The sequence below is a fragment of the Mustela nigripes genome, chromosome 16 (assembly GCF_022355385.1).
Source record: "Mustela nigripes isolate SB6536 chromosome 16, MUSNIG.SB6536, whole genome shotgun sequence".
NCBI lineage: Eukaryota > Metazoa > Chordata > Mammalia > Carnivora > Mustelidae > Mustela > Mustela nigripes.
The window spans coordinates 14,028,367-14,051,484 of record NC_081572.1 but is presented as its reverse complement, the minus strand read 5'-3'; the positions used below and the strand labels follow the sequence as shown (position 1 = coordinate 14,051,484).

Here is a 23,118-nt window from a genome sequence, read left to right as displayed (position 1 = left end):
CCCTGCTGAGCAGAGAGCCCGATGCGGGGCTCGATCCCAGGACCCTGGGATCATGACCTGAGCCGAAGGCAGAGGCTTTAACCCACTGAGCCACCCAGGCGCCCCAAAGTAATGGTTTTATTTTATTTAAAATCATGAAACTAAAACTCATTTGACCCACCTGTCTTAATTCCACCGTTGGGCCTCTTCCCACATCCAAAGCAACCTTAACAGGGGCTAGACAGGGATGAAGTTTAAGTACCTACAGCAATTTAAAGAGAGGGGGGGAAATGGATAGCACATCTTGTTTAAATCTAACACAAGCACTATCAAACATAGGAGCTTCTAAACTGTAAAAATTGCATGTGAAAACGGAAGCTAGCTGAGGTCCTAAATCGTGTAATGATGTGTTCAGCTGGCTATATCCAGCTGCTCATTGATTTCTCCACTTAGATGTTCTGCAGAAGGAAGTTCACTTGATACTCTCTCATTTTCTGACGACTCCCTTTTCCCTCAATCCAAACACCCCTTCCTGGTATCATTGCTTTCCCTACCCAACCCCAGCCAAGGGACTCGTTCTTCGAACTTTCTCTTGCCAAAACCTACCCCTCTTCCTACTCATCCATCCAACTCAACAACGGGGTGGCTCCCTGGTGCCAGAAACAGTTCTAGGTACTAGGTTCGTAACTCCTTACCCCTTATGGTGGGGATGGGGAGATAATAAACAAGTAAATAATATGCTTGAAGGTGGTAAGTGGTTTAAAAAAAGGTTGGTGGGGGAGGAGATAGGAAATGCTGGAGGGGCAGGTTGGAGAGTTTTTTGCAATTTTAAATAAGTTGGTTAAAGGTCTGAGGTTGACAGGTGAGCAAAGACTTGAGAGGTGGTTGTGGATCCTGGAGGAAGAGCATTTCAGACAAAGGGGAGAACAGTGACAAAGTTCTGAGCGGGAAGCATGACTGACATTTTCTAGAAACAGCAAAGGGGTCCATCCTGTTGGAGCAGAGAGTAAGGGGGGAGCTGGAGGAGGAGGTCAAAAGGGAATGGTTTTGTAAAACACTTTAGGGGCTTTGCCTTTTCCTCTGAATCAAACAGGAACTCAGTGGAGTGTTCTAAGCAGTGGGGCAAAGTTACATGCACCATTTAAAAGGGCCACTCAGTGCCAGTGGGGGGGGGGGGGGGGGATGGCGGTGGCACTGATCAGAGTGGAAGAAGGGCAAGTGGAAAAGGGCAAGTTAGATTCAGGATATATTTTGAAAACAGAGTCCAATGGTTTTTGCTAATGATTTGGATGCGGGGTATAAGAAAAGAAAGGGTCCCTCATTTGCTATATATCCTATAAACCCCAAACCCTGGAATGATTCTATAATGTGACCTTCTTTATGGGCATATCAGGCTAAATGAGCACTGCATGACAAACCACTCAGCTATGCAAAGTGGTACTACAAATTCATGGTTTCCAAACTCAACATGTTCCAACTTTTGATTCTGGGCAGCTCCCTTTCACATTCAAGGGGAATATGAGCACTCTAAATTCTCGCCACTTAAACCTCTATTCCTCCACATTGGAAGCTAATCATCCTGCTTTCTAATTCCCTAAGGAAATAGAGGATATGAGGAAAACTTCCTCCAAAGCCTAACCAGCCCTGGTAGCGTATTTATATCTACACCATCATTTCTCTTCTCTGTGCTTTCTCAAGTAACTCCTTTTCAGGGCCAATCCCTCCACTGGTGTTCTTGATCCTGTCTTGACACTTCATGTCTCCTTCAAAATCTCACTCCATTAGTCATTTATCTTCTTTCCTGTGGCTTCAGTCCCTCTTCTCTCTTGATTCTGAGCCCATAAACATGGCCTTGACTCCGGCCCCAAGATAGCTCCTTGTGATCTAGTGAATAGCCACTTGGGGTCAGACTAGAAGCAGAGAGGTCAATACCACAGTCTTGGTAGTCTGACATATTCCTGCTTAACACTCTTTTTTTTTTTTTTTTTTTTTAAAGATTTTATTTATTTATTTGACAGGCAGAGATCACAAGTGGGCAGAGAGGCAGGAAGAGAGAGAGGAGGAAGCAGGCTCCCTGCTGAGCAGAGAGTCTGATGCAGGGCTCGATCCCAGGGTCCTGGGATCATGACCTGAGCTGAAGGCAGAGGCTTTAACCCACTGAGTCACCCAGGCGCCCCCCTGCTTAACACTCTTGATGCAAATTGGAAGCCACCGAGTGAAAGGCTCAGGGGCTAAGAATCAGAGATTGCTCTCTACCTGTCTGCCAGGATCAAAGAGAAATGCCTCTGGGATTACCAATAAGAATATCTTGCTCTATTCTGTGAGAACCTGCTTATTACTCCTGTGGCCAGATTCTAAAAAATGAACAATGGTAAAAAAACTTGCACTGAAAGAAATTTATTATTCACACTTTTGTGTTAAGAAACCAAGCCCACTAACGTATGAGGGAAAAACATATCTTTTTAGCTTCCCAAGTTTATCTCTGAAAATCAAAAGCACCTTTCTATGAAGATTCTTCTTCCTTGTAAAGGAGTTGTCTGTGAGCTGGAAAGAATCGTAGAGGTAAGCCAGCACACCTCGGTCCAGATTTCCAGTAACAGATAAAACATATGGAACCACATTTTTTCGTCCATCTCGGCCCTTCACAGAAAAGTAAAACAAATATACAGACTCTGTTAGCAGAGCTCTCTCTTAAAACTACAGACTCACAGAATCAGAACACAAACTTACAAATTCATTCTACAAAGCTTTCACTCTGGGCCAACCTGTGCTAGGCAGTGGACCCACAAAAATGGGTATGACATATTCCCTGCTCTCAGGGAGATTAGGGTGTAGATCAGTGAGTCTCAACTGGCTATGTATTAGAATTGCCTTGAATTTTAAAATGTAAAGGTTTTGTGCTTGGGCCCCATTCCTAGAGATTCTGAACTACCTGGATAGGCGTGGGACCTCAGCATCACTATTTTTTCAAAGGTTCCTAGGTGAGCATTATAATAAAGAGGATAATATTATAAGAAAGTCCAGCAGGGCCCTTAGAGGAAAAAATTGGTATGTTTAGGGATAGGGGTTTGGAGTATAATCTCTGGAAATAGAAAATTTTTATAATAAGCAAACCTCTTTTAAAAACCAGGTTTGGGGTATTTACTTTAAGGTTATAATTAAGAATATAAAATATACCATAATGCACAATATAAATCAGGGATTGATAAAAACACTTATTACTGCCTTTCTTTTAAACTGATAATCACCTCAAATTTTTTTCAATGTCAATCCTAAAAATTTAAAAGGTTTTGCATATAAACAGTTCTGCCTTCATTCTTTTTTTTTTTTTACTGTTATCACAGTCATCTGAACATTCACGTAATTCTCTAATACTTAAAAAAAATTTGTCAATCCTCAACTTCTATTAATTATCCGTGATCTAGCACAGTCTTCATTAACACATATGTATTATTTTATTATTATTATTATTGTTATTAAAGATTTTATTTATTTGACAGAGGGAGACAGCAAGAGAGGGAAGATGAAGAAGCAGGCTTCCCTCTGAGCATGAAACCAGACACGGGACTTGATCCCAGGACCCTGAGATCATGACCTGAGCCGAAGGCAGAGGCTTAATGACTGAGCCACCCAGGTGCCCCAGTGTTGGCATTTTAAACCCATTTTAATGGCATGTGGTACTGTAAAGATTAATGTGAATTTGTCCTCAAAAGGCAGTACTCTTAAAATAAGACAAAATCAGAAAGGAAGACAAACCACGAGAGACTCTTAAACTATTGGAAACAAACTGAGGGCTGCTGGAGGGGAGGAGGGGGGGGATGGGGTAACTGGGTGATGGGCATGAAGGAGAGCAGTGGGTGTTACATGCAACTGATCAATCACTAAATTCTACCTCTGAAACGAATAATAACTTTATGTTAATTGATTTTAAATTTTTAAAAAAGGCCATACACTTTCTGAAGTCTAGGATTCTAACTAAATTTATTAGTTGATGTCTTTCTTTTTTTAAAGAATTTATTTGACAGAGAGTGAGAGAAGGAGAGAGAGCACAAGTGGGGGGGAGCAGCAGCAGGAGAGGGGGAAGCAGGCTCCCTGCTGAGCAGGGAGCCCGATGCGGGACTCGATCCCAGGATCCTGAGATCATGACCTGAGCCAAAGGCAGAGGCTTAACCCACTGAGCCACACAGGTGCCCCTCTTTTTTTTTTTTTTTTTTTTTAAGATTTTATTTATTTATTTGAGAGAGAATGAGTGCGAGAGAGCATGAGAGAGAAGGTCAGAGGGAGAAGCAGACTCTCCAAGGAGCTGGGAGCCCGATGCAGGAATTGATCCTGGGAGTCCGGGATCATGACCTGAGCCGAAGGCAGTTGCTCAACCGAGTCACCCAGGCGCCCAATTTTTTATTAGTTATCTTATTTGTATTTAAAATTAATCTACTTCCTCTAATGAGAACTACTCTGTTTATTTTCAAGTTCCAAGTACTTTTTTCACTGAGAAGACTGTATTAGTCACCAAATAGCACATAAATCTCCACGTGTGACCACTCAGAAAATCTAAACATTCAGATCTGGACCCGCTCAAGAATGAGTCAGCACAGAAGAGGGCTCAGCCACAATTCTATCCATCTACATGGCTTCTAAAACTTTGCATCCACAGGGCACCCTGAAAAATATTACAGCTATTTACAAAGTGCCCTGTGGGATGCAAAGGCAAAATTCCTTCTCTAAAAAAATTCTATCACCTGTTTAAATTTTTGAAAGCTCTGTTTATTTTAGGAAGTATATGAAGCACCTTTTCCCTTTGGCCAGACCGGAGTCTGGCCAGCCGGCTAGTGCATCCAACTGGGGTTGATCCGGGGCCAAACTTCTGGCCAGTGTGACTAGTAAAGAAGAGGACATTAACGTTGAAGGCCGGGCTTTCCAACTTTCCTCCTTCTCTGTGTTCTGGTCAGAGCATCTATTGAGGGGACTATTAAAGGGAGGGGGAAGCAGCATGTTCGCAGTCAAGTTCCCTAACATCTTTCTTCCCTTTTTCTTCCCCTTGTTCAAATACTCATCTAGAGTGTCTGGTGCGGGACATCTGGTATCAGTGATGATCTTTGCATAAGAATGGTAGGGAGTTTGGTTACATACAAGAAATGAAAAAATCAACATACTGAAGATACTGGGAGCCAGGTTTCTGTCAGAGAACAGAATTATAAATTTGGAAAGAGGTAAAACGAGAATAAACCCTGTGGCATTAGACTAGAACTTGAAGAACTGGTAGGAACTCCTAGTTTTTAATAATAAGTAAATACAGAAACAGAGTTAAGTGTGTAAATATATACATATAAGTAATTGCTTCCAAATATTTCCTAGCTGTGTCCACAGAAAGGGCCCAGGAGCAATGATACCCAGTTGCAAAGAGTACACCTAGAAGCAAAATCTCAGATTTTAAATACATTTTCCTCTAATAAGAATTAAGGTTCCTTGGAGAAATGGCTGACTGTATATCCAGACCAAGAAACAAGATCTCAGAATAATGAGTTGCTGCAAAAGACAGGAAGTGCTCATAGAATGATCGGGATATGTCAAAAGGTCACTGGCCAACTTTAGGACAATTTTAGCATCAAAACAAAAAAATGCTAGTAACAGATTCCAACTCATGGAGAAAAATAGGAATCTGTAAGCCCATAAAAAGAAAGAGAGCGAAAAGCTCACCCCCATAGTATACTGCTGATAAATAAATCTAAAAGAAACAATGAAGTAATAATAAAATTAATAATAATAGGGAACCTGGGTGGCTCAGGTTAAGTGACTGCCTCTGACTCAGGTCATGATCCTGGAGTCCCGGGATCGAGTCCCACATCGGGCTGCCTCCTTGGTGGGGGAGTCTGCTTCTCCCTCTGATCCTCTCCCCTCTCAAGCTCTCTCTCTCTCAAATAAATAAATCAAATCTTTAAAGAAAAAAAAATTAATAATTAAAAAATGATACCATTTGGCAACCCTCATAGTAATCACTGATCTGCCCAAGAATCACTAATGTAAGCTGCAACTGGTAAGTTAAAATGTGGTCAGAAACAAGTTATTTACTTGTCTTAAAATGTCTGCCACAAAAGACTTACCAATCACTTATTAATTAATAAGTACAAAAAAATCTGTCAACTTTACATTGGAGAAACCTGGTAGCACTATCTTAACCAAGAGATAAAAGTGAACATTACAAGAAACAAATATGGTATCATGTGCCTCCTGATATGATGCCCAAGACGAGGGCAACACCATTTCTATGGTATTCCTAGCAAAAATATATAAACCATGAGAATACATGACAGAAACTCAAACTGAGGGACATTCCACAAATTAAGTGCAAAGGCATACATTCTTCAAAAATGTCAAAGTCATAGGCTGCCTGGCTGGCTCAGTCCATAGAACAGGTGACTCTTGATCTCCAGCTTGTGAGTTCGAGCCTCACATTCAGTGTAGAGATTACTTAAAATCTTTAAAAAAGAAAGTCAAGGTCATGAAAGACAAGATAAAATGAACTATTCATTTGAAGGAGACTAGAATTATGACAACTATGTGAAATCTTAAACTGGATAATGGACCTATGAAATCCATTATTAGGATACTCGGTTACTTCTGAAGGATTACATGGATTGGATGGTAATAATGAATAACTGGCACATTCTTGATTTTGATGGCTGTGTTGTGGTTACAAAAGTGATTGTCCTTGCACTTCAGAAATACATACTACAGTATTAAGAGGTCATGGGGCCCTGTGTCTGCAACCTGTTCTCAAATGGCTTCAGAAATGATCAGTCAGAGAATCTGGGTAAAGGATGGATAGGAGCTCAAGGTAAAACATACGTGTAATTGAGACTCATTTCCAGGACACGTGTGTAAAAGTTCACGGTCTCCTAGATTCCATAGGGTCTCTATTGGCTCCTTTCCCCATGGGAAGTTGTAATAAAGTTGGTTTCCTTTTCGTCCCTCTTGGTCCTGACAATCACTGCTGCTGAAGTTAGACGGACTCATAGCAAACTGGAGAAGAAAGTTTGTTTTATTAATTTACGAAACTAAAGATTAAAAAGTAAAGTTGCCTGAGACTTTTATGTAGCAACTGAATGAAACTGGTCAGGTCCCATATTAAAAACTATGAAGTTCAGTTAAATATGAGCAAATGTATTGCTAAAAGCACAGTTTTTAGCCTGGAAGAACTGCAGAGAAAAACTATAGGGAGTGATCTAGCCTTTTTTGGGCCAGTTAATAAGAAGGGAAAGTGACCATAAACTAAGAGGGATAGAGAAGAAAGTGTATACTCACCATTCTTATCCTCTGACGAGTGTGACTATTTGTAATTATTCTACTTAACTGAGTGGTTGTTTGAGGATTTTTAAGAATTGGAAAAAGGAAAAAGGAAAAAAAAAATTGGAAAAAGGCAAGACAATGGTGAGCCACAAATAAAATACCTATTTCAACTCTTTCCTCTTCAGCATGTACTAAAGCTTGAAAATAGATCACAGAACCATTTTCCAATACGGAGAATTCATGGACAGAGGCAGGGAGCAAAGGTTGAAGCTTTAAGGGTATACAAAGGTCAAACTCTACACCTGCCAGGAATGCCAGGGGAGGCGGCTGAACTCTATCTCAAATGCAAAGGCTTATCCACAAAAGCTTTTGAATGAGAAAGATATCAACAGATATCTTTACCAAGGTAACTTTTTATATGGAACAAAGAAAATCATTACAAAGAGGCTTTTAATCGTACTTATTGATTTACTAGAGCTGTCTCTTACAAACATAACATAGCCCCACATCAAATAAAATTTTATTTATTAATTGATTTATGATTTTATTTATTTATTTGACAGAGACAGAGAGAGAGAGAGCAGGAGCAGAGGGAGCAGCAGGCAGAGGGAGAAGGAGAAGCAGGCTCCCTGCTGAGCAGGGAGCCCGATGTGGGACTGGATCCCCGGACCCTGGGATCATGACCTGAGCTGAAGGCAGACACTTAACTGACTGAACCTCCCAGGCGCCCCAAAATTTCATTTATTGTACAGAAGTATTATCTCTGACACACTAAGACGCTTCACCTATTAATTATTAAATTAAGAGTACCTTTCTCCACCACAGGAGTCGATGACGTAACCAGAAATCAAGCCACTGGCCTGCGGTTCTTGCTGAAGTAAACCAAACCAGTGAAGCCTCAGTCTTCTCACCGATTCTTTGGATATCAGAAATATCAGACAGTTACTTACTCAAAGATTATAGAATTTATCCTAAAGTGAAAGTGACTGGTTCTCGATTAAATACAAGGCCAAGTTATCTGCCATTTTTGGGTACCTTTTAACACCATCAGGTATCTGCTTAGTATCAGAAACAGGATGAAAACACACTCCAATCTGGGCAAGGCCAAAAGGTAGTCTCTTGTTTACCAGATCCAGGCAATTAACATAGTGCTCCAAAGCACCTGTCAGAAGATAAATTTGTCACTATGTAAATCTATTCTATAAACCCAAGTCATAAGGGTCAGTTTATAAACAAATTAATATTATAATAATGTTAACATAGCAGTACAAGGGGCACAGAAAGAACTATTCAGGCAGATCTTCATTGATTACGACTTAGTTTTCCCACAACTTTTTGGTTTGATTTTCCAATCTACAAGAAAGTTGATAGTACATAAATACCTGTACTCTTCAGCTAGATTCACCAACTGTCAACATTCTGCCACATTTTCTCCTTGTTCACCCCAAAACATTTCAGCATGTGTCTCCTAAAATTATTCTCTGTATACCAGTACACCATAAAATTAATCATAATACTGTAATTTTATATAACATATGGTCGATATTCTATTTTCTCCAATTGTCTCCCAAATGTCATTTATTGTTGTTTTCTTTTTCCCTAATTAAGGCTCCTGCTCTGCATTTTGATTACTTCTCTTTAATTGCTTTTTTTATTTTTTTTTAAGATTTTATTTCTCACACAGATAGACAACCAGAGAGGAAACACAAGCAGGGGAAATGGGACAGGGAGAAAACAGGCTTCCCACTGAACAGGGAGCCCGATGTGGGGTTCGATCCCAGGACCCCGGGATCGTGACCTGAGCATGGTTAAGACAGACATTTAACCACTAAGCCACTGAGGTGTCTCATCTTTAATCTCTTTTATTCTGGAACATTGTCCCTGATTCCTCCCTCCTTTTCTAACTTTTAATGACTCTGACTTGTGGTTTCAGTCCAGACCAGTCATACTCAAGATTTGGCTGACTGTTTCACTCACTTGGGTAAATCATTTTTAGCAGAAATAAATACTACATAGTTGATGTGTATGTCTTCTTGGATTCTAACAGGAGAAAAATAGTATCAAATTATTGCATATTAATGAAACTGGTTTTGATTTGATTACCTGGTTAGGTAGTGAATATCCATTCCTCAACACTACCCTGCTCAACAATCTCCCATGCAACATTTTAGAATCCACTGATGATCCTGCTTGAATCAATTATTATACTGGGGATTACAAAATCACAAAATGCTGATTTTTCTGTCTTTCCTTCCCACATTCATTACGTAGCTTCTGTGAAAAAAATAAACTTTTTCCACCTCCTTCCCCTACCAGCAGCCTCAACGATTTACTTTTTTGATTAACACAATAAATTTTTAATTTTAATGTGTTATGGTCCATTACCATTAATACTTAATATTCAGTTTGTCTCAAATTTAGCCGGTGGAAGTCTCCCTCAAGCCAGCATCTGTGTCCTTTTGACGTGACTTCACCAGTCTTCAAACGTTTCTTTGCTTTCTAACACCATAAAACTCATCTTGTGCTTTCCCTGCCCCAGATCTGGGATAAGCCATTTCTCCAAGCACGGATTCATTTTAGAAATAAAAATGTGGGTACTAGGTGTGTTCACTGCTATTGTCATTACTTATAGGACCATTACTTATGAAGAAAGTTAAGAATAATGTTTTTTTTAAATTATGAGGTCATACTGATATTGCTGATTCAAATTTAACATTGCAAAGTTTATCCTTTTCTTCCTTCATATTTGTATCTCTTTTTTCTCACAGTGAAAACTCATTTTCATTACATTAATTTCATTAATTAACATTAATCCATTATTTGCTTTATTTTACAACATATTTGAAACAGCTTCAGAATTATAATTCCAACATTTCTATTTGGAATAAATCTAAGTTCAAGATTCCATTGTAGTTCTTTATGCACTTAGATTATGTCCCACTAAATGACAGCATTGTGTTTAAGTTACTTGAGATTTCTGCTTCTGGTAATAAACAGTAGATCAGCAAGATAGTAAAAGGTGGTCAAGAAACTTTAAAAAAAAAATCTGCTTCAAGCCTAAGCTATCTATCAAGGCAGTAAGGACTCGAGGGTCCAAAATATGGAGAGAAGGGAGGAGCAGAGAGGTGAGCCCAACACTTAGTGCTGCTTTTCTAAATCTCAATTAGCAGAGCTGAGAAGCTTCGCGACATCTTAAGGGACTGGGAAGTACAAAAACTATACTTCCTGACTCCTCAAGGAGGGACCCTGGTAAACACCCCAGCCTTTCACTAGGGACACTCAAAGGGCTACAATTTAGCAGTAGAGATGAAAACCCTGAAGACCAGTCTCCAGTAAACTTAATCCCAATGCTCCCACTCTATGAGGCGTCTGGTGGCTCAGTCGGCTGGATGAGTGTCTGCCTTTGGCTCAGGTCATGATCTCAGTGTCCTGGGATTGAGCCTCACATGGTGTTCCCTGCTCAGTGGGAAGTCTGCTTCTCCCTCTCCCTCTGCTCCTCCCCACCACCTGTGCTCTCTCTCTCAAATAAATAAAATCTTAAAAAATGATAGCTCCCACTCTAGCTGCCTGCCAAAAGCAAAAAGTAAATCCTCCCAGAAAGAATAAACCACCCAGAAGCTCAATTTATCTCTACAATTTATATACAAATTACACAGAAGAGCCAGGAGAGAAGTCCAAATAACCAAAGGCCCAGAGAAAAACAGATGTATCTAAGTTATTGGATGCAGATTCTTTAAAATGTGACTGGTGTTCAAGAAAGTTGATGGCAGGACGGGGGAAAAGTCTAACATATGTAATTTGTCACAGGACAGAGGAAAATGGGACAATAACTCTATCTGGGAATATAATGGCTGAGAATTTTTTTAAAAACTATTCATAAGTAGAGCTTTTGAGTTCAGTAGTTCAGACATGAAATAAAGAGAGCAAGGACCTTGGGAATAGAAAGTAGTAGCAAACTGGGTAATTCTAAGCTAAAGATTCTCTAAATAAGTGGTTTTGCGTTTCCTGAAGGAAAGAAAATGTCTAATATATCAATGGGTATTTTGATGAATGGACACTAAGCAAGCTAAGTTTCATTTGCCCCCCCCCCCTTTAAAAAGATTATTTTACTTATTTATTTCAAACAGAGAGAGCACGAGGGGCAGGGGTTGTCAGTGGCAGGAGGAGAAGCAGACTCCTCACTGAGTAGGCAGCCCAACATGGTGTTTGAGCCCAGGACCCTGAGCTGAAGGCAGGTGTTTAACTGACTGAGCCACCCAGGGCCCTTAAATTTCATTTTCTAATAGGGAAGAAAAGATCGATTTGTTTTGAACATGGTAAAAAGCAGTGATTTAACTTGCCCCAAATAAAGACATCATGGAATAATTAAAATAATACAAATCAAAACTGTTACAAATATTCACCAGTTTCCTTTATTAAGGAAATTTTAAAAATGCTATAAAGTGGGTACTAATTTTCAGAGAACCAAGTTAAATTAGTGCCATTTAATTAACACAGTAAAGATAGCATTTTGCAAAGATGAGATGCTGTGATGGCAAAGCTGTATTATAAAGAACTTGCAATTTTTTTTTTTTCCTTCAGAATCTCAGGGATCGTGTTCTATTTGACTTTAAAGGCAAATGATGGGGGTGCCTGGCTGGTTCAGAGGAGCAGGTGACACTTGATCTCAGGGTTGGGAGTTCCAGCCCCAACCTGAGTGCAGAGATTACAAAAATAAACTTTAAAGGCAAATGGTGCCCCATAAATTTCTGTGTATTCAGTCAAGAATCAGTTATAAAGCTTAATTAGTCCTACTTTTATTTTTTTTTTTTTTAGTTGACACAAACATCACTTAAAGGGCTCTTCAAACGAGTGTGTAGATAGATACGTTTTCAGTATGAAAAATTGGGGGGAGGGAATTTTCTTTTTGCGCTAGAAGAATGAGCTCTTGATTAGCCTATTGTGTGTAAAAATTAAAAAGTTAACTGTGGAAGTATTTACCAACATCTTGGTAACGACGAACAAATGATTCACATGATTTAATTTACTCCTAATTCTAGGGATGCTCAATGGAACTGCAGGGTTGCCCCATGAAATTAAGAGCGTCACCTGGTCCTTCAAGCCAGATTCTTTAAGGAACAGTAACTATTCCAGAGACCACTTTTCTCCTTGGTAGAAACACTGTCAATATACCCAACTACTTCAAAAAGATGAGAACCAGATAATTTCCTTTTTACGTGATTAAAGGACCAGTTGCAATCCGCGAAATCTAGCAAGTCTGCCATTCCACCCCATCTATTTTGAAGCATGAAATCGTGAAGCATACCGTGAAGAAGGTTCTCCCGTAGTTTCCCAGAAGTTTTTAATAAGTTCTCAAGAAATGCTACTAGCTGTTCCTTACTCAGCTCTTTGTCTTGCAAGATCTCCCGTAGAGTTTCTGCTGAAACTAACCTGAAGGCACTGTCCCCAGGCAGCGGAGGGCCAGGCTCGTGATGGAGGGCATCTACCGGGAAGACCTGCTCCCTGAACACCACCACCGAGGACCACCATTCTGCTGCCAGGTTCTTCCGCAGCTCAACGCCCAAGGGGCCAAAGCCGGGGTGGCACCCGCTCAGAAGAGAATGTCGGCTAAGCTGCCGCTTGCTGCCACTGAAGAAATGCCTTCTCTGACAGATCTCTACCAGCTCCTCGGTCCCCTCACTGGACTCGGGGGCTTCGATCGGCTCGCTCCCCCGAGGCAGCTCCGCGTGCGACCTCACGGGCACTCCAAAGGAACTACTCCCTTCCATTAACGGCTCAGGCTGCCCCCCCTCCACTCGACCTCCAAAGCCAGACAACAGGCACCTGCACACTTTCTGGCAGGCCCTGACTGCTGCGCCAGAACGCATCGCCCGCGGGAGTTAAACAACGGTCTTCCACTAACTGGTTGACGCCGGGAAACCGCCACAAACAGGAGCCCGGGAGGCAACTGCGCACGCGCGGCGGAAGTGACCGAGCGAGAGGCCGGCCACACCCACGGAAGCGCGTCACCGTGTTCCGGTTGCAGCCATCGTGGGCCCGGCCCAGTTGTGAAGGCTAAAGCTGACCTCGTACGGTTTCTGGCCTCCATCAAGTTTGGCCCCCTCTAATTAGGATTTTAGCACCCCTTGAAGGTCATTCCCTTCTTTTCACGGTCATGCTGTACTGGAAGTCAGCTCGGCTTCTCATTTTTTTGCAAATCACATCAAAATACTTAAGCGTTGCCCAAATCATTTAAATGCACCTTTTCAAATTTAAGTGTTCGCGAAAATAAATCAGTTCCCACTAAAGTCTTAGCCCTTTGTGGTGGTTTAGAGACCCAGGCCTTAGCTGTACCTCATCATAAACGCTGCCGCCATGTTGCCTACCTACAGGAATGGGGATGGGGCTGTGTGACAGCAAACGCAGTTGGGCTTTACAGCGTTCTCAGCAGTGCTTCTACCGCGCCCCCCCCCGAATATTTTTATAAAGGAACCCTAAGATTTTAAGCAACCCGCGCAGTTCAATATGGAGGCACGTTAATAATCTCTAATATAAAGGCAATTTTCCCTACCACAGACAAACCCTTCTACATGACAAGATGGGATTACCTGTTTTAAGACAGATCCAGGATTACCTAAGCAGACACTTGTGACCTCACAAATTTTCATTCACACTCAACCCTCAGAACTGCCCAATTAGTGAAAAACCGCACACCCCAGAGGAAAAGCCCATGATTCCTACTCCTAGCTCCCCTTAAAAGTGGTTAGGGTAACCTTGAAAAATTAATGCAGATACAAGCTAATAGATTCTAATCAACTACCAACAGGCAGTTTATGGAGGACAGCTTAGCAGTTAAATTTTAACTATTGTTAATTTATTATTAAGTGTAACATGTTGCAGGACAGGCTACACAAGCACGTGTGCAGAAGTTTGTAGAACAAAACAAACACCAAAAAAACAAAAGCAAAAACAAAAAAACCCTTTAAGACCGTTTTGCCAGAGAACAATCTTGTTTTAAAAATTCTTTCTAAACTCTATTAAAAGCTGGGCTCCATTATCGTGTTTTCCAATCAGGAAATACACACCAGGGAAGAGGCCTATACACAAATAAATAAAAGCGAGAATGGGGAGAAAAATCACATTTATTAGTTCAGACAACCACAGGCTGGACACAACACACATGCTAAAAAGTGGACTGTCTTAAAACTTACTTCAAAGGTAAATAGGTAAATGTTTTCCACAGCCCCACAATCATTTCAATAAATGTTTACAAATTAAAAGGCCGTTAGACATTAAACAGTAAAATATGTAATAAATACTCCAACCTACCCCAAAAGCTTCTTATAAGTTAAAAGTCATAATGAATTTGACTAACCATGCTATTGAAAACTGTTCAAGTCACTGGAGAGACTGAATCAGTTTTCAATGTATTAGTCCTAAAAATACCACTTCCCCATCCCCTACCCCAAGCAAATTCTAGTTTTACATTTTAGAGATAAGGCATTGACACCAATTAAAGCCTGTTTAATAATCAGAATTTAAATGAAGCCTCATGAAGACCTCTCCTCTCCTGACCAAAAGGAACATATATACCAGACTCTCTGGGAAGACATCCAGACCTATTTCTAATCATTACTGAAATGAAGTATTAGAAAGGTTGGTGAGCCAAAGTTAAATCTAAAACACCCCCTCCTCCCATGACCTTTCTAGCAATAAAAAAAAAAAAACCACGTTGACCAACGATGACTTGTACAATAGTCACTGTGCTTTTGGTTATGGTGCTTCCTCTTGGTTAAACATTAACTTTGACAGGATTTTGTTTGAATATGAATAGACCCTCCAGTTTGAAGTCCCCTAGAGTTCCCTGAATTATCATTAAGACATTCATGATTCCCAGTGTAACTACAGTTAAGTGCCCCAAGAGCCTGAAGACTACAATCTATACAAATTCAAACTTAGCTCTTGGCCAAGGATCTTAAAATGTGTGAAGTCTTTTAGCTTTGTTCACCATTTTGGTAATTTACAACAGAGCCAAGAGCAAGAATATAAACTATTCTGAAAAAGCAAGTTATTTGGAGCTTTAATGATAAAATTTTTGCAAAGGAATAAAGTCCATCCATGTTGCTCTCACACTTAAGCAGTTTGAGGGTGGGGCTGGCTATACAGCGGATTTCCCTATTTTAATCTCACTTCACCGTTCTAACAATTAGGCTATTAAATGACTCACCTGATGAGGTACTGACAGAGAGAGCCTTAATGCAATTTAGCCTACAACTGTAAATTTACTTTAATCTCATTTTAACCCCTGCAATATAAATAGATCATTCTAAGAAGTGCCTTCTGATCTCCCCACTTCCCAAACCTAAATTATAGAAAGTGGCAGTCAATTTTATTTTCATGGTTAAAAAAACAGACCATCTAAGCAAAATTTTACATGACATTATATATGTAAAATAAAGTACAATTTCCACTTAATTCAGTCTTCAAATATTTTTTATTGGAAGGCCATGCATTGCCTTCATTTATTGTATTTCAAATCACTGTACATTTACTTTTGTGAAAACACTGCCTGCATTTTCTAGTACAAAAAAAACCTAAAAATTGTTTCAGGAATGTAGAGAAATATCCAACTTAAATAGCGAAAAAGTGCACCATAATTACTGCTGCACTGCAGTCATTTCTGCATTTCCCATGTTTCTTAAATAACTATCTTGTCTGATAACACACAATATAAAGAGCAATTATGAAAAACAGACATTTACATATACTTCTAAAGTCTTATTGAGAATATCCTGTTGGCATTGGATAACCAATCATAGGCGCAGCTGCAGTAGCAGGATATGCATATGCCTGTTGGTTCATACCATTGTGCATATTTGGAACGTTACTTCCATATTGCTGAGTGCTATCATAACCATTCTGGTAAGTCCCTGTTGGATTACCAGTCCTAAAACTGGTCTGTATACCAGCAGACACAAAATTACTTCCAAAGCTCCCATTGGTGTAATTTGCAGCACTGTAAACACCATTCTGAGTTTTTGCCCCAAAATCTCTCTTAAGCAGACTAGAGTAACCTCTGTCATAATTTTCCCTGTCTCTAAAAGTATTAAATCCACCCCTTTTGCCCGCAGAGTATCTGTCCCGACGGTCATCTTTCATGCCTCCTCTACCCCTGGAACGACCTGTCAAGAAAAAAAAATTGCAAGGTAATTATTTCCATGGCACAAATCATTAAGAACACAGAAGGAATAAGGAAAGCTCTATATTCACTCTACAGATGAAATGTTTTCTCAGCTTCATATTGAAGATTTTACTCACCCGCCAATCCCATTTAAAGGATTCGTGCAATCATGTGACCCCAAATCACCAACATTTCTTAATGAAGGTTGGTCTTACCTGAACCTCTGTCTTCGACCAACTGAAGCAACTTGGGATTAATTGCTTGATTAGCTTCACGAAGCACAGAGATAAGGTCGCTCACTTGCTTTATGTTATTAGGTGTAAAGAAAGTGTATGCTGTGCCTGTTTTGGTACTGCGAGCAGTTCTTCCAATTCGATGAATATAATCCTCTGAGGAGTTAGGGTAGTCATAATTGATGACAAATTTCACATCTTCCACATCTGTAAGGTGTTGCAGTGTGGCAAAATAGCAATGTATGGAGTTTTGCACACCACAACAGCCAGACCAAAAATAAAAAGTTAGACAATTGTATTCCCAAGAAGGTACGGGCTGCAAAAAATACAGTTAAAATGGTTATCCATTCTCTGTAGGAATACCATTGATGTTGGAAGGGGGGGGAAAGCACACACCATCTACCTGTCTCATTACCCCACCCAATGATAAAGAGCCTGTCAAAAGGACATGTGTTCTAACGTACTCCCAAACCAGCAAGTTCCCTTACAGATCATCAAGTGACATCTGAATGCTTCTGCGCAGTAGGGCCACTTAAAGGTTCACAGCAACCTCTTCATGTGTTCATTTTGAGGACCTTTAAACAAAAATGTACGCGGTCCTTTGCATTACACACTCATCAGAAGTTCAAAATTCTGGCCACACTGCTTGTCTTGCCAAGACCTTACAACCGCAGCTGCAAGAAAAACATACCTGTCCCCCAAAAGTTGTTTTTATGCACTGTGTCTCGTCTAGGCAAGCGCTTCCAAGAAGCCAGGATTCACTTGAGAATGTGTCTCTCTCTGGCAGGTCTCGACATGACGACTACTGTGTAGGTGAGGGAGGAACTTTCAAAGCACTGCTTTCTTTTCCCACTAAGTGTGAGAAGTTGCTCCTGCTCTAGATCTCATGTGCCAGTACTCACCAATTTGTAAAAGGCTTAGTACCTTTTAAAGCTGCTCTCTCCATTTCAAACTTGAACAAAAATTTCATTGAACATTGAAGTTTGGAAATATTTCTTCAACATTTCAGCAAACTCACTGAAACTCAAAGACCCACAGATCACAGTAAACAGTTTGAAACAATGCTGTACCATGGCAGTCATGCAAAGCATGGGACAGAAGAAATACCACGGCAGTGAACTGTGAGGATAACTTCCATTTTTTTCCCCCGGAGAGAACAGTTTACGGGGCAGAGGTGGTATGTTCTGCCTTTTGAAGATTACTGGCACACTTTCAGCTTTTCACCTCTCTAATCGACTGGAAGCAGCCAGCCGATCACTAGTCCTCCATCCCCCTCGAGTCCTCCGATTGTCATGCCTAGGCCTTGCCACAAAGACTGCACCTTTATATGAAAAAAACTTGGAAAAAATGCAGAGGTTAAAGAAAGCAATAAACTTTCTTTAAAAAAGTTATATGGAGATCTTCTGGGAAACCAAGCCATGAATTCGAGTTTTTACTAACCTAGCCCTCTGGAGGCCACATCTGTAGCAATCAGAATAGGAGCTTTTCCATGTTTGAATTCTGTGAAAGAGAAAGGATCATAAATAATCTGAGAATTCCAGGCTTAGAGAAAAGAAATTTTTCATTTGACTAACCATTTAGAACCCAGTCACGCTCCTGTTGACTCTTGTCACCATGGATACCCATGGCGGGCCACCTACATTAAAGAGAAACCATATTAGCAGGCTCATATTTGAAACCCGGTATGTTTTAGTCTACTGCCTATCTAGCCATCAATTCCTTTAATTTCACCTAATGTACGCGGTTTTATTTATACCAGATAATGGTCTTCCAGGACATTCAAATCCGTTCTCTATTGGTTTACCCCTCCCCCTAAACACAGTTCTCATACACCTGCTTCAATGAGGAAGCCCACATACCCATCTCTCCTCATTTTTCTAGTAAGCTCATCACATCTTCTTTTGGTTTCAACAAAAACAATGGTTTTATTCTCCTTCTCACTCATGATCTCTTCCATTAGACGAATAAGTCTTGGGGAAAAAAAATTGTGAATTTTAGAAGTAGTCCATAGTTATGGCCACACATTTATGGACACTGAAGCACGACCTTCCATTTGCATGGCTACAAATAAAAACACCTGCCATGAACATTATCAAGCAACCACCCTTGGTCTTTTAAGCCACAAAGCACAGTCCTTCACCTAAAGAAATACTACGAATATAGTGATAGCCAATTATGTGAATAGAGAAAAACATTTTTTCAGGAAGACGGACAGACTAATTTTAAACAAACAAATCCACACCCCACCCAACTAAAAGTCACTTTTAAGATAACCTACGAAAGGGTAACTCCTAAGTTCGTATGGTCTATTTCTAGAATTAAAAATTCTATAGAAAACTCACTTTTCATCCTTTTCTACATCATGACATACATCCACAATCTGAAGAATGTTGTGGTTTGCACTCAGTTCTAGTGCCCCAATGTTTATATGAATGTAGTCCTTCAGAAAATCTTCAGCAAGCTGTCTTACTTCTTTTGGCCAAGTTGCACTCCACATTAGGGTTTGCCTATCAGGCTAAAGAATTTGGGATTAAAAAAAAGAAAAAGCATTTTACTTCAAGAATAAATTATGAGCTAACTTTGAAAATAAAACATTTTCAAAGGCACTTACTCTTATTTGATCCACAATCTTCCTTATTTGGGGTTCAAAGCCCATATCAAGCATTCTATCTGCTTCATCAAGAACAAGGTAGGTAGTTCTTCTCAGATTGGTTTTCCCACACTCTAAGAAGTCAATCAGTCTTCCAGGTGTTGCAATACAAATTTCCACACCTTCAATTAAACACATAGATGTAACTATGATATCTCAAACTTCTAGCACCAACTGTGACAAACAGAATTTGTTACATGCCTCTCTCCAAATCACGAATCTGTGGTCCCTTGGGAGCACCACCATAGATGCAAGTGGACTTCAATCGACACGCTCTACAGTATTCAGCAGCTACTTGCTGTACCTGTTGGGCCAGTTCCCGAGTTGGTGCCAGCACCAAACACTAAAGAGAAACAAAAAGTGGGACAGGTTTTAGCAGACTCCTGGATCCTAGTTTTAAACTGACTGGCATTACACTGGTAGATCACTGATTTTGCTGTCCAATACTCAAATACGATCAAGGTAACTTTCTCTCCAGCTAAATTAACACGAGACAACTAACATCTCCACATAAGACCATGAGAATTACTTTATGTACTCTACAAATCCCTGTATAGTACCCCTTGACAAAAGTTAAGAAAAAAAAACATACTTACAATAGGCCCATCACCTCTCTCTAGGAATGGCTGATGATTGATGTGGACGATAGCAGGCAGCAAATACTATTTGGGATGAGGGAACAAAAATAATTAAATTAGAAGTCTTCTGGTTTCCTTATATTCCTAATCTATTTTCACTAGCACATAATCACAGATTCAAACTACAAAATTCTCCCATACTTACAGACAATGTTTTCCCAGATCCAGTCTGTGCTACTCCAACCATATCCAATCCACTTAGAGCAACGGGCCATCCCTGAGCCTGAATAGCAGTGGGTTCAGTAAAATTCTGTCTTGCAATTACATCCATGACATTTGCTGCAATTACAAACAATTCAGTAAAATTTAGTGAAGCCAAGAGAAAGAAGAGAAACAAAATGGGGGGGGGGGGGGACTCAAAACTAGCACTTACCAGGGAAGTTTGCTTCATAAAAATTCAGAACTGGCTTTGGGCAGTTGTGACCTCTAACCGTAATTTCCTTACTCCTTCTGTATGTCTCCACCTCTTGCTATAAAACAGATTATAATAATCTAGTAAGTACCACAACAACCTTCACTAATATGCAGCCAGGAGGCCCCTATGTTTTAAATGGTTAGTAAACCTTTTAAGTCTGTATAAAACCTATATTCACGTATGGAAAACCCACACAGCACAAGATCCACCAATTACTCTTAATACTTAATCATTCTAAGTAGAAAAATTCTAAGCCACCTGTTTCCAAAGTACCACCTCTTAACTATGAGAAAGTGTTAATTTCCCCGAAATTTGGTCATTTCCAAGACCTCTCTGTTCATATTTTTTTCGTACTAGATAGAAACAGTTATTGAGTTACAACCCAATGAAGCTATGTGAAATTACTCACTGCTGTGCGCCTAGCCAAATCAGGGTGTTCTTGATAAAAATTCTTCTCAAATTTGGGCAGCTCATCGAGATTCCACTTCTTTTTAACTAGCTTCTCCCCAGGGTTTCCAAATTTCTTTCCAGACAGGGGCCCTGCCCTACTTCCCCCAAACCGAGGTGCACCAAACCTGAAATTAAAACAAAAAAGTTACTCTATCTTCAAACGCTTACCAAGCAGTTTATATACACTTACTGTCCCTTGGGACACAATGCAGGTAAATGAGAGACTTTGAGGTTTACGGCTTAGCACTGTCCTTACTGACGGCCATGATCTCAAAAGCCACAATTAGCACCATCTCTCTCACTTCCCGTTGCCCCCAATTCACACTACTGAAGCCAAGTCAACAGCCCGGGATTTATCACGTCGGAAACTGGCTCCCCAAACGCCTCAAGTTCAGATTACAAGGATAGGCAACAGCTTGTGGCCCCTAGTCTCTCCCGTGAGCTTAGGAATTAAATGTCTGGGAGATAGACAATACACGGAAGGTGCTTAACAGCGACGCTATTTATCAGCTGTTTTCAAGCAAAACAGCTTTGGTTTTAAAGAAAAATGGGACAGCACCAGCAGTAAGACCAGAACAAGGACGGTGGTCTCAAAGACACTTATGCAAGCCTATCGAATTGGGATCCCGCGGAAGCGCTCCCGATCAAGATAGCAAAATTATATAACGCAAAGAAAAAACGGAGGAGGAGCTGGCAACTACCGGGGGAGGAGTCCCGGACCGGGCGGCGTTCCCGCTGGGGCGGCGCTTCCCCCTTTGTCTCGCATTTCTCTCTGCGCCACATTTTCTCGACGCTGCCATTTTGAGCTCCTCCGCCGGGCGGGGTAACAAAGGCGCCGCCGCCATGTCCGACGCCGGCATTTTGTACCCGCGACTCAGCCACATGGCCGATTCCCGCGGTGCCGGCCGCCCTCCTGCCCCCGCCGCATCAATGGCTTCGGAGGCGACCCCCTCAATTACCACAGAACTCCCGGGGCCCCTAAAACTCCTCCCGAAAAGATGCACCTAACAGCGGTGACTTCCTTCTCCTGGAAGCGCCGCGCTTTCCTTCGATCGAAATACGCACCCCCGAGTTCTTCCCAACAGCTGCTCTATCGTCGGGGGGGGGGGGGGGGGGGGGGGGGGGGCTTGGGCCCCCCCCCCCCCCCCCAACAAAAGGCGAGCTTGAAGACCGTTAACAAGAAAACATCCCTCACTCAGTTTTGGACAGGTATCAAAATGTCGAAAACCTTCGATTAATAAAGACTAACAGTAGACCAAAAAGGGCAAATTCCCGCCGCCCCCGCCCGCTGCCCCCTTCATCGGCCTCCCATCCCCCACTGCCGGGCCTGACAAGTCCATTCCCATACTCACCCTCGATCCCGGCCGCGGTCTCGGTCACTCGAATAACCCGACATGGCGTCAATGGTTGCGGTTGGTGGGGAACAAAGTGGAGAGAATCGGGTGCGACAAGTCGCTGCAGGTGGCTTTGGCGATGGCAAAGCCTTGCGGGGGCGGCAGCGGCGGAGGGGCAGCGATGACAGGAACCGGAGCTGCTCAACAAGAGACCGGTGGAAATGAATGAGGTGCCGGCCGCGTCCCGGCAGCCGGTTTTATACCCTGGACCGCCTCCTCCGCCGCAGAGAATGCTGGGAGCCGCTCTATGACCTAATCACCCCGCCCCTGCGCAGAGGCCGCAACGCCCGCCGGCGTTCGGGGATCCGCCATGTTTTCGCCCCACCCCCCACCCCCTCCTTCAGAGTGGCCGGGTTTGAGGGCCCTTTCATAGCTGGGCCCACCTACACTGAGATGCCTCAGCCTACACACCCTTCTTCACCTTTTTTTCGTCTTTCCACACCTCAAGGAAGCCACCCGCCCTTTCCCAGGTCCAGCCCAGTCGACAAAATGGCCAGCACACGCCAGCCCACTCAGCCCACTTGGAGATGTTTACGTCTCCAAAGAGCCTTCACGCCCCTAACCAAGCGAGACGGGAAGGCGGAGCCTGACATTGTCACGTGGCTGCTCCCGCCCACCGGCTAAGCGGACCGCACTACTTCGCCACTTGGCGTCGGCGGAGGAATACGAAACAAATAGCTCACCGAAAGTGCCGTACTAATGCCCCCAGGAGACCGCCCAGGGCTGCTGAGTGACCCGGTCTGTCATACCCACCCACCTGAGAATCCCTTAGCGGGATCTTGCCCGCGGAGAATGGTATCCAGAGTCCACAAACCGCCGCCTCGGCGCGTGCTGCGATAGGAAGTGTTCCCGTGATGACCAATCAGCAACGAGAAGCCGTTTTAACGTCCCTCCCCCTTTCACCCACTGCCC

The 23,118-nt window shown here is 41.9% G+C and overlaps 2 protein-coding genes across 7 annotated transcripts in view; both read right to left on the bottom strand.

Annotated features, from left to right (window-relative positions):
- The window catches only part of POLG2 (DNA polymerase gamma 2, accessory subunit), a 16,448-nt gene extending 3,203 nt beyond the window's left edge, over positions 1 to 13,245 (bottom strand). Inside the window, exons 1-6 of one of the 5 annotated variants that reach the window (XM_059380731.1) lie at positions 12,572 to 13,244; positions 8,302 to 8,428; positions 8,077 to 8,182; positions 6,826 to 6,999; positions 2,479 to 2,619; positions 161 to 241 (exon numbers count right to left, since the gene is read on the bottom strand). In XM_059380731.1, the coding sequence (XP_059236714.1) occupies positions 161 to 241; positions 2,479 to 2,619; positions 6,826 to 6,999; positions 8,077 to 8,182; positions 8,302 to 8,428; positions 12,572 to 13,133 (1,191 nt within the window). In that variant the 5' untranslated portion in view covers positions 13,134 to 13,244. Of the gene's footprint in view, positions 1 to 160; positions 242 to 2,478; positions 2,620 to 6,825; positions 7,000 to 8,076; positions 8,183 to 8,301; positions 8,429 to 12,571 lie in introns of all 5 variants that reach the window. The other 4 variants (XM_059380732.1, XM_059380733.1, XM_059380735.1 and 1 more) reach the window with 4 other exon arrangements.
- Positions 13,246 to 14,369: 1,124 nt separating this feature from the next.
- Positions 14,370 to 23,048, bottom strand: DDX5 (DEAD-box helicase 5). Of its 2 annotated transcripts, none has more exons than XM_059379994.1 (14): positions 22,964 to 23,048; positions 22,165 to 22,343; positions 20,772 to 20,937; positions 20,321 to 20,417; positions 20,093 to 20,226; positions 19,906 to 19,971; positions 19,511 to 19,652; positions 19,271 to 19,431; positions 19,002 to 19,174; positions 18,519 to 18,629; positions 18,234 to 18,295; positions 18,100 to 18,159; positions 16,642 to 16,866; positions 14,370 to 16,427 (listed from the first exon to the last, which is right to left on the bottom strand). In XM_059379994.1, exons 2-14 carry the CDS (start codon positions 22,206 to 22,208, stop codon positions 16,024 to 16,026), a joined length of 1,845 nt encoding a protein of 614 aa, XP_059235977.1. In that variant the 5' UTR covers positions 22,209 to 22,343; positions 22,964 to 23,048; the 3' UTR covers positions 14,370 to 16,023. The 2 variants fall into 2 exon arrangements, with proteins under 2 accessions (XP_059235977.1, XP_059235978.1); XM_059379995.1 differs by lacking the exon at positions 22,964 to 23,048 and adding an exon at positions 22,628 to 22,714.
- Between the last annotated feature and the right edge of the window lie 70 nt (positions 23,049 to 23,118).

What these genes read in the sequence shown, in the direction of transcription:
- DDX5 (XM_059379994.1), bottom strand. Translation starts at nt 22,208, where the DNA reads ATGTCGGGTTATTCGAGTGACCGAGACCGCGGCCGGGATCGAGG. An exon ending in GCGTGACTGGGTTCTAAATG is followed by an intron (nt 18,160 to 18,233) that starts GTTAGTCAAATG and finishes TCTCTTTCACAG; the next exon opens with AATTCAAACATGGAAAAGCT. An exon ending in TGTGGCCTCCAGAGGGCTAG is followed by an intron (nt 16,867 to 18,099) that starts GTTAGTAAAAAC and finishes AACACCTTACAG; the next exon opens with ATGTGGAAGATGTGAAATTT.